A 10,961-nucleotide genomic window follows, 5' to 3' on the forward strand; every position below is an offset into this window, starting at 1 on the left:
GCGGACGCAACTTCCGGCTTTCTCCCGGAAACTTCACTTCACGGGGTTGTAGTACTTTCTTCTATTCTTCTTCCGTCTCCCCGGCTTTTCACAGGTACATCGTTATTGCCAGAGGGCTGAATCGCTTAACCCTTTCTCGCGAGAAAAGAGGAAGCCCCCCTCCCGCCCTCCCTTTTGGAACGGCGGTCTCAGCGGGTGGAGGGTCGCTGTGTGTCCGCGAGATGCCTTCTTCCCCTCCCCTGCCCCATCCCCCCCCCGCGCCGGGCTGGCCCTGCGCGTGGCAGTCCCGCGCGGATCAGCTGGCGGGGAGGGGCGGGGAGGACAATGCTTCCCTTCCAGGCCCGCGCGCTGGGGAGGCTGCTGGCGTTCGCTCCGCTCTGGAAGGCTCCACCCTGGTGACGGGAGCCTCACGCCGAGTCAGGGGGACCCTTCATAGGAATATCGGGTTTAAAATAAATCTCAGTCTGGGGTCCTCCAGATGCAAGTCCCAGGATTGAGCTGGCTGAACTGGGAATTATGGGAATTGTAGTAGATTGCTGTAATGCAGTGGTTCTCAACCTGTGGGTCGGGACCCCATTTGGGGTCGATCGACCATTTCATAGGGGTCGCCAAGCAAGGCTGTCCACCATTTTTTTTTGTCTGCCATCATTTTGTCCGCCATTTTTTTGTCCGCCATTTTTTCCCCCTTTTCCGGCAGGTGCCTTACCTCCCTTGGGCTGGGCCAGCTGGTGGTTGGCCTGCTCCGTCTCTGCCGCTTGCCAGCTACGCCTCGGCCGGCGCAGGGGGCGGAACCACGCTTGTGCGGCGCTCCCGGGCAGGGAAAGTCCTCGACTTACGACCGGTTGGGTAGTCCTCGACTTACGACCGGTTTAGTCCTCGACTTACGACCGGTTTAGTCCTCGACTTATGACCAGTTGGGGTCGCGGCATTAAAAAGGTTGAGAACCACTGCTGTAATGCAACATATTGGGAAGGCACAAGATTGGGGGGGGGGAAAGGGTGTATCAGTAGCGAAACAGGTTCCAGGGTAAATGTTTAATTCACATTTAAAAGGGTGGGGGATTGTGTTCTTTTGAGTGTATTAGTAAGCTTGGAAGAGGTGTGCCGGTTGTTTTATTGTACTGTAATTTGTGACTAAAATGACAGTGAAAGCATAATTATAATACTATGCTGTAAATGCTTAGTTTGTGATAAGTTGTATTGTCATGTATCTCACGCAGCACCAAATTTATCTGGCCTTCATCCCTGTTGGACCCCAGGTGGGCGCTTCAGATTTGTCAGTGGCACCAGTCTGAGGTATTTGTGTATGCTTCATGTATCTTTTGGGGTATAGAGAGCAACTTCCATGGAAATTAAAGTTTTGCAGATGTCATTTTTTTCTACTGGTAACTGATAACTGCTTCCTCTTCTTTTGCTATTCTCAAGGGTACCATGAACGTTATTCTCGGTTTTATAACTTTCAAAATCTTTAAAATGACTAGATGTATCAATAGATAATATTGGCTTGCAGAGGGGATTCATCTGCTATACCTGAAATATACTTTGCACAGGAAATAATTTCACATGCTCCTCTTTTCAAATTAGACAATTTCTTCCTGGGGTCAAGGGCATTGATAAATAGGAGTAGAAGGTCCTGTACTTGTATCATTATATATGAGAAAACACTGTCCTGATTTAACCCTATCTTTAACTTCTATTTTCATTATATTTTTTATGTTTGGTGGGTATTCATTTTTGTTGTTTTTATGGAATTTTATACCAGGAAAGTTTTATCTGATTTATGTTCTACGTAAGCCTCCAAGAGTCTTTTCATTGCAATGGGATAACAGTGGATTAATAGTTAAATGTTGTACAAGAAGATCTGGGGATGTTAGCTAAATATTTATTCAAAAAGGAACTGGAAAAATTATTTCTGACTTACACACTTTCAGGAAAATATTATATTGTGCACAAACAAGTTGTCAGAGGCACACTTTCATTTTCAAGTTATATGTAAAGCATCTTCTTTGTTACTCATAAACTTAGATTAAGAATAGTGTTCAATACAGACAGAACAACCCAATTATTACTTATAATTTCTCCTTAGAGGATATTTAGTATTTACTCTGGGAACCATGAAAGCAAATACAAACTTTTTTATTTTTTTGCAGATACTGATGGTGACTCTTCAGAGACAAGTCTGTGAAATATTTTGTTTGAACCAAAGGTAGAACCATCAGTAGCAGAGAGTAAGAGGCTATATATATATTCAAAATTGTCTCTTTTATATGTCCTGCTACTCATGAATTCTGTCTAGTTTACAAGAGCCTGAGATATTGGAGTTAAATACAAGAGACTTAACTATATGTGATCCATGATTGTATTTCCTTGCTATTTTAAAAGACAGTGTAGCTGTAATAGGATTTTTATCTTTCTGTAGTTAGTTTCCTTTCATCATGCCATTTCCTTTTGAAATTAATGCTTCATAACAATGATTTTGATTGCCAAAATAATTTTTATACAAGTAGTCTTCAGCCTATGACTGGTCGTTTAATGATTGTTCAAAGTTATGATGGACTTCAAAAAAGTTTCTTATGACCCTCATCGAAGTTATTACTGCCACGTAAATATGCCCTATTCCATGGTCACGTTACCACATTTTGGGCACTTGGCTCACATTTATGACCATTATCAGTGTCCTGCAGTCATGTGACTGCGTTTTTCAGTGTTTTTTTTTGCTGATTTGGAAAATGGCAATAGCACTTAGACTGATATACCGCTTCACAGTGCTTTACAGCCCCCTCTAAGCAGTTTACAGAGTCAGCATATTGCCCCCAACAATCTGGGTCCTGCCTATTTAATATTCTGGATTTTCTTAACAACCACACGGTGCACTTAACAGCCACAGTGACTTGCTTTATGATTTATAAAACCAAGTCCAGTCACAGGGGCGCCTTGACTTATAGTCACAATGATTTATGACTGAAATTCCAAAAGTGATCATAAGCTGAGGACTACCTGTATTTCCTGAAGAGGAAAGTTACATGTTTAGGAATATTAGTCATTTGTTAGAGCTATATTTCCGCTTTTCTCAAAGAGCTTAAGTCAGTCTATATAGCCCTGGTTCTATGATATTCAATCGCGGTTCTCCGTGATATCACACAAATAGTCCTTGACCTAAGATGGGACTGGGAGTCTTATTATTAAGCAATGCAGTCTTAAACTGCAGCCACTTAGCAGCAGCAATCCAGGAAGCCCCGGTTGCCTTTGTTAAGGGAATGCCCTGGTTGCTAGGCGAGGCAACTTCTTGCTGGCTTCTCACAATCAAATCAGTGGGGAAGTTGGCAGGAGATTGCAAGCTTGAGGCTCTGCTGGGTGGAGCAGGGAGTGAGGAGATATGGGGAAGAGTCAGGGAGAGTGCACAAGGTCCTCAAAACTGCTTGAAATTTCAATCTTCTGAAGCCTCTCCTCTCTGGAGCTAAAAATCCTTGTTGGCTGAAAATTCTGCTTGAATTTTGGCATGGAATATTTTCGGCCAGCTCCCAGAGTCGAGAGGGAGTCCTCTCAACTCGGGGGGGGGGGAGGAGATGGTTGAAAATGCCCCATGCAAAATCCTGCTTAGGCTTCAGCACAAAGTTTTTTGGCTGACCCCCAGATATGAGGGGGAGGCGTCTTGGCAGGCAGCAGCAGCAGCTTACAACCTTTCCTGCTGGCTTCCCTGTTGACTTTCTGGGGAAGCCGGCAGGGAAGATTGCAAATGGGTGCTTGGCAACTAGTCACAAATGCAGACAGGTTGCCAAGATTGCCAAGATTGCAGTCATGTGACCAGGGGTTCTTCATTGGCTGTAACTTCGGGTCTGTAAGTCCCTTCATTCAGCACCTTTGTAACTTTGAATGATTGTTGATTGAATAATCATATGCTGAAGAGTACCTATACATGTGGCTTGAGGAAAGCTGCTTAAAAAAACTGTGGAAACAGAATAAGAAGAAGCTTTGCTTGCAAAATCTGTTTATATGACTGCAAACATCAAATTGTCTGGCCCTAGTGGATCACAAAAGACCACTTTGTCCAGGATCAGTCACAATGGGAAACTTCATTGGTTGCTTCAGTGTAATTTTTATTGTACAAAGAAGCTGCTTGTGTGATTATTAAACCATAATACGGTTTGGAAAGATGCTACAATGACACTAAAGGACCAATACATACCAAGGGGGAAAATAGTATAAAGTAACAAGAAGTTGAAAAATGTATTCCGATTTCTGCTAAAAAAACCAGGAGTGGTTGTCTATCTTGACTTACCATAAGCTTTGTTTGTGTGTCAGTGAATAATAATAATGAATCAAAAATCTCTCTTACCTGTTAGGACGTTCTTTGAAGCCATAATTTTCAAAAGGAAGATAAAGATTTATTTGTTTATTTTGAACAGGAACGTGTCACTTAATGCCAATAGTTTTGTGTAATAATCAGGGAAATTCAGCGAAAAAAGATACTGAATTTTCTTTGTTCTAAAAATGAAAGCAAATGATTTAAAAGGATTCTGCACAAGAAAAGATTAATTAAAGTGTTTTTTTAAAAAAAATATTACATTGAAAATGAAGGACATATTATATATACATACAGATATTTATCCTGATTGTTTTGCTAAGGTACTGGTCAGCATAGTATATTTCTGAACAACTGGTTTTCTTATTTCTTATCCTTAGCTTTGGTTGCCAAGGTTGCATGTTAGATTGAGCCAAAAGCCGAAAACCTCCTGCTGCATAGGAATGTTGCAAATTGTTAAACTGATCTTATTTGTTCAGTTAACAGGCTGGTGGATTAAGATGGCAAAATTCAAATGGAGATTGTTGTGCAAAATCCCCTTCCTGTCCTTCAGCCATTATATTTCTTGTCTAGCCACCATGCAGTCTATAAAGCTGCATAAACCATTACTGGGTAGTTATTGGATATTCTTCCTGAAACATAAAGTAACTTGAAGCAGAGATTATTTAGAACATTTTAGTTCACCTTAGTGTCATTTCATTTCTTCCTGTTACTTAGTTTTTGGAAGGTTTGTGTTCTTTTTCCTTGATCATCTTTGATCACACAAATAATGCTGTACAATATTCCTATTATTAGCGATAGGTGCTAGAGAGATTATATTTAATTCTATCTGTCTTGTCTTTCGTAGAAGATTAAATCGTTAATTAAAGGTGGCTAAGTTATGAATGAAACTAGGCCTGCAGTAGTCCTAATTAAAAGCAGGAGGCTGGATCTGATGATGCTGGAGGGGAAGGAGACAGATAATTGAAACGTTTGTCGTCTTTCCCTGATGTGAATGGAGACTAACTAATACCCAATAACTACCCAGTAATGGTTTATGCAGCTTTATAGATCAAATGGTGGCTAGACAGGAAATATAATGGCTGAAGGACTGGAAGGGGATTTTGCACAACAATTATTACAAATTAGTAAAGTTGTGATAAAAATCTAAATAAATAAAATATTGTTTATGTTAGAAGGTGGTGGGCTTGGAGCTTTTGCAGGAATGCAGAATTTAGAGGCATTGAGTCAGAGCATAATAAACTCACCCCATGACATTATCAGTTGCTATATTCTGACTGTAAAGGTCAGACTGTGATTTACAATATTTTCTTTATCATTTCTGCTCTAGATGGACCAAAACTATGTAATCTATAATGTTGCTTTGTTTGGGGCTCTTCTGCAGTGCTTTGGCAAAGAGCCCAAGGATCATTATAGTTCGTGTGTGCCAATAAAGGATACTTTCTTGCATCTATCTCCAGTTGTTTTGGTCTCTCTTTTAAGGTGGATAATGCAGTACTTTGTATGATATATTTACCTACATATACTCATAAATACATGTACGGCCTTAATAGGCAAAACCTTCTGTTATTGGTCTGGCACTTGTGTGTAAAGTTACCCTTCACATTAATATGCAAAAGTGGAGAAAGGACGAGTAATTATTAAGCTGTCCTCTGATACAATTTTTGCCGGCGAATACGGCTTACCTAAACTGAAAATTACCCTGCAACCAAATATGCTTGGGTGATGACATGAATTTACTAACCATCTTCTTTTTCTCTTAATCCCAAAGGAATTGATGAACCCCCCAAAAGATGGAGACCTTCAGAGACAAGACTGTAGATGAATTGAAAGAACTACAGGAAAATGTGGAAGAGATTGAGCGGTTGGCATTGGAGTCCGATGAGGTAATCATTCATACACATGAAAGTTATTGAAGAGAGAAACTATCCTTTAAAATGAGCCATATCTACCTAACCTTTCATTTCTCAGGTCCAGGATATACAGTTGCAAAGGGAGATGGCTCTGGCCACAAATCGTAGTCTTGCAGAGCAAAACCTGAAGTTCCAGGAGCCCCTGGAAACAGGACGTGCAAACCTCTCTGATGGATATCAAGAGCTGCAAAAACTGATAGAGCGATGCCAGGAGCAGAAGTCAAAGCTTGGTAAATTTTTCAGATGGCTGTGGCTGATGGGGATAGAGGTGGAACAGAATTGGCTAATAGGCTTTTTCTAACCAAGATTAATTTTGTGCATTTCCTTCATCTTGGTCTTGGGACATGGAAGAGCTATGGGGGTATGGTTGGCACCTCATCTGGATGCATTTGTTGATGCTATCCAGTAGTCAATTTATTGATACTATCCAGTAGATACTATCCAGCATTATAGTGCAAGTGACCATCTGATTAGTCAAAAACTGCACTTTGGGATTTAATTGATCACCCTTCCCTTCTTCCTCCTTGGTTATGGGTTCAGATTACATGACATTAGTTCTTAAAGCAACAGAATTCTTCTTTTAGAAGCTGGTTGCCTTCATGTACAATATATGTGCATAACTAGGTACTTGCATTGAAAGGAAGAAGAGGCGCGGTTTTGTTTAATTTTTAGGTGTCTATTTTTTTATTTCTCAGAGCAATTCTCAGCAGCAACAAAGCCTGATACCCTGTTAGATCTTCTGAAGGTGGAAGGACTCAAAATTGAAGAAGAATCTGAGGTTAGTCTCTTATTTAAATTCCAGAGGGAATAAATTATTTTAATAGAAATTGAATGTTAAAAGTCAGTCCAGCTGAGCTTTCCCACATTTTGTCCTTGTTATACAGCACAAGCAAATACCTAAACATGAATAGAACACAGACTAAACTATAGCAGGCATTATTATTTAAGAATGAAAGGAAATTTACAGAACTTGCACCTTTTACTCAAATCCTTCATGCGTTTAACTTGGGTCTCATGCTTCTTCCATTTACTTTCTCTGTTGGAGAAAGTAACTGGAGGACTCCTGGTGATTTTATTTCATGAAGATAAGCTGGAAGGAGTGACTTAAACTTAATGAGTCAATGGGAATTAGGATGGATTTTTATCGGTCTGATATTTGTAATTGAAAAAAGACTTAATATAAAGTTTGAAAATGTATTTTTTCCTTTATATATAATACTTAAGTAATTCCCAAAGCTTGTAAAATATTATTGAAAGTGTATTTGAAAGTATCTGTGTTAAGAGAAAGTTAAAGAAAAAGCTGTATTAGCTTAAAGAAAGGTTTAGCGTTTTTAAAGGAATGGTTACAAGAAGAAAAAATTATTCTGTGAGGGTAACCTGGAGGGAGTGATCTAAATTTAATGAGTTAATTGGAGTTAATTAGAATTTTATTGGTCTGAAAGTGAACTTTACAGTATGTATGTTAAGAGGAGAATATATTTAATTATGTTTTTTATTTGGATATCACTTCTGGATTTTGTATTTGTGATGAAAAAAAATGAAACTTTGACTTTGGTTTTGCCGATTAGATAGATTTGTTGTTATAGAAATGGCTCTAATATGAGTGTGTGTGTGTGTGTGTGTGTGTGTGTGTGTGTGTGTNTATATATATATAGTATATATAAGTTAAAAAGTTGAGGCTGTAATGTTGTATATATATATAGTATATATAAGTTAAAAAGTTGAGGCTGTAATGTTGTACTGTGTTAAAAAGAGTCTGAAGTCAATGCTTTTTTCTTTTTTCCCTTGTACCTCATATTTTCTTTCCCCCTTTCTTTTTCCTTCCCTTAATTTCCTATTTTTATTTTTTGTATTTTATACATTGATAAAACAATAAAAGTCATGAATCCCAAAAAGAGACAGTAAGTGGAGAAGAATAACCATTTGTTTTTCCTTGCATTATCCTACCATTTGCAGAGCATTTTGAATAGCTTTGGATAAGGAAGTCTTATTGTCAGGAATTAGAATACAGTAGTCCTCAGTCTTTGATGCTAATTGGGACTGGCATTTCTGTTGCTAAGCAATGCCACGACATTTAGCTTGGGAGACGCTTACCTGAGCAACTTGGGACCTGCCCTGCTGGCTTTCCCCATTGACTCTGCTTATGGGTACCTGCAGGGAAGGCCACAAATGGTGATCATGTGACTGTAGGATGCTGCCACCTTCGTAAGCGCAAGCTGGTTGCCAGATGCCCAAATCATGATCACGTGACCACGAGGATGCTGGGACAACTGAAACTGTTGTAAGCACCACTTCTTGCAACTTTGAATGGTCACCAAATAAGTGGTTGTTAACTGAGGACTATCTGTATGTTCCCTTTGATGCAGATGGAAGCATTATTTTAATATATTTTTTTAAAATTCCAGATGATGGCTGAAAAGTTCCTGGAGGGGGAGGTGCCTTTGGAGACATTTCTTGAGCAGTTTTCTACCATGAGGAAATTATCTCATCTACGACGAGTAAAAGTGGAAAAACTTCAAGAAGTGTTGCAAAAATCTCAGTCCTTGCCGGAGCCAGCAGATAGCAATGAATTTAACCACCAGTCTCCTTCCCACATATCTTCTGGACCTATAAATCAGCAGCCACAGAAGCGTTCAGCTGGGGAACCACCCTTTCCTTTACCTTATGGTCTATCACCTTGTATTCCAACAGGCCCTTCAGCTTATGGGGCTCTCCAGCCAAGGCCCTTTGGAGGAGCACCAGTTACAGTGGGACATGTTGCCACCTCTCAACCAAGTGCCCAGCCCCCATTTCCATATAAACCACCCTCAGGTCCTGGATACCCATCTGTTCCTTCAAGTAATCCAGTATCCCAGCCTCAAACAGGAGACCTGCCTTCATCCAGGTACTCTTGGTCTCCATCCAGAACATCATCTTCTGGACCAGGGTATCCACAGCCTCCTCTCAGGGCTCCATCAGTAGCACCAGGATTTCCTCAGCCTATGCAGCCTCCCTATTTTCCATCAGGAGGAAGGCCACCATGTCCTTATCCCACTCAACCTTCAGCGACTAGCTTCCCTGTTCCGCCCCAGCCTCCATATCCCCCAGGTCCAGCTCCATCTTTTGGGTATCTGCCACCACCTCTTCCCCCTCGGGGCAATACTTGGTCTGGATATTAGACCAGCTTTCTAGGCAGTATTTTACATGGTAGCTGATGAAATGATGTCTTGCTAGCTAATCAGCCCCAAGATGAAAATTGGGGAGGGTCATCCTGAGAAACATATATACAGAAGCATTACACTGATGGAATAAATGATGGAATAATACTGGCAAGAGCTGCAAAGGAAGGCCACTGTTTGATGGTTTGTAGGTATAGTCATGGTAGGCAGCCTTAATGGAATCAGTATTGACCAAACATTCAGTTCAAGCCATAGTATAAAATACACACAAAGACCCAGAGCTCTTATCATGGCATTGTGCTTGCTAAACTCTTTAAGGAAGACTTAATGGACTGCAACCTCGATCTGGTTTTGTGTGCGTGCGTGTGTATGCGTGTGTGTGTAGTTTTCTAATTTAGCATATTAGAATATATTAAAAAGTTCTATATGCCTATATTCTTACAGAGAATCTGATGGAGAAATCAGTTACGCTTTTCTGATGTAAAACATGATTTCTAAGGAAGAAGTCTAAAGTTTCTCTTGGCATTAGGAAGTACCTCCTCAACAATAATGATATGTTTGCTAACTCCACAAAGAAAGAAAGAGTCTTCACCTGCTCGCTCGTAGCTATAGCAGATTACCAAACAATTGCGGCTGGATATTCCCATATGGAAGGCTTGGAGAACCCTTGTCAGTCTAAGGGAGCATGTTTCTTCATAAAACTGCATTAACAGCACTGGATGAGGTCAGCACCAAAGGCCAAAACTATTTTGCTCCATTATTCTCGCCATCCCCCCCCCCCATTTTGCAATTTGTGTTGAGAGCTTCCACAGAATCCACAAGGTGCTCCTCTCATCCCATGCCTTTTTTTTTTTTTTTTTAAAGCTGCCATTGTTTGGATTCTCCTCTTTCTTCCATAACAAGTTAACTTGTACTTTCTTGATTTCATACCACAAAACAAGTCTTAACCATGACTTCTTCAGTCCATAGGTTACCCTTTGAACAATTGCTCTGTGATTTTGTTTGACCTAAGAAACTTGTGGTCTTGGCATTGCTTGGCAGTTGGATAGCATTATTGACCAATAGAAAGCCAAATCACTATGCATTATTTATATTGACGAATAAATGATGTAATGTCCTACCTACATTATTGAGTGTGACAACCTTCTCAGGAATTTGGATGTGTAGCTTTCATCATATCCAGATCCTTTTCTTTAATCTTTTAATTTTACAGAGAATGTAGGAAACGGAGGCATTTCCTTTCTTTTTGTTTATTGTTTCACTTTGGTTGAGAAGAAGAAACACTGGCTATCAATTAATAGAGTGCAGGGGATGTAATGGAAAACAAAATAGTTTTGCTAAGCACTTTATCCTCTTGCTTGTCTGTAATTTATTTTTAAAAAAATAAACAATAGATTTGACTGACTTTCAGATTTGATGGAAGCCATTGCATATATGTAATTGATTATGGTAATAAAATTTGATGAACTGCATCTTTGATTTATATTGTATCAATAAGGCTCTTCATTTTCATCTCAGATTCATAACTCTCTTGTATTAGCTGACCTTTAATTTACTTAAAGATATATATTTATTATTCTATCCCCCC

The 10,961-nt window shown here is 39.8% G+C and overlaps 1 protein-coding gene across 2 annotated transcripts; it reads left to right on the forward strand.

The window, feature by feature from the left end:
* Window positions 1-37: 37 nt before the first annotated feature.
* VPS37C (VPS37C subunit of ESCRT-I) lies at window positions 38-9,954 on the forward strand. 2 transcript variants are annotated; one of them, XM_015821778.1, is made up of 7 exons: window positions 38-94; window positions 1,220-1,295; window positions 2,150-2,227; window positions 6,074-6,188; window positions 6,274-6,445; window positions 6,911-6,993; window positions 8,621-9,954. In XM_015821778.1, the coding sequence occupies exons 4-7, from the start codon at window positions 6,096-6,098 to the stop codon at window positions 9,371-9,373; spliced, it is 1,101 nt and encodes a 366-aa protein (XP_015677264.1). In that variant the 5' UTR covers window positions 38-94; window positions 1,220-1,295; window positions 2,150-2,227; window positions 6,074-6,095; the 3' UTR covers window positions 9,374-9,954. The 2 variants fall into 2 exon arrangements, with proteins under 2 accessions (XP_015677264.1, XP_015677265.1); XM_015821779.1 differs by lacking the exon at window positions 2,150-2,227.
* Window positions 9,955-10,961: the final 1,007 nt, after the last annotated feature.

The sequence above is a fragment of the Protobothrops mucrosquamatus genome, unplaced genomic scaffold (genome assembly GCF_001527695.2).
Source record: "Protobothrops mucrosquamatus isolate PMUCROS unplaced genomic scaffold, P.Mucros_1.0 scaffold1399, whole genome shotgun sequence".
In the NCBI taxonomy this organism is placed as follows: Eukaryota; Metazoa; Chordata; class Lepidosauria; order Squamata; family Viperidae; genus Protobothrops; species Protobothrops mucrosquamatus.

What these genes read in the sequence shown, in the direction of transcription:
- VPS37C (XM_015821778.1), top strand. Translation starts at nt 6,096, where the DNA reads ATGGAGACCTTCAGAGACAAGACTGTAGATGAATTGAAAGAACTACAG. An exon ending in TGGCATTGGAGTCCGATGAG is followed by an intron (nt 6,189 to 6,273) that starts GTAATCATTCAT and finishes TTCATTTCTCAG; the next exon opens with GTCCAGGATATACAGTTGCA. An exon ending in GGAGCAGAAGTCAAAGCTTG is followed by an intron (nt 6,446 to 6,910) that starts GTAAATTTTTCA and finishes TTTATTTCTCAG; the next exon opens with AGCAATTCTCAGCAGCAACA.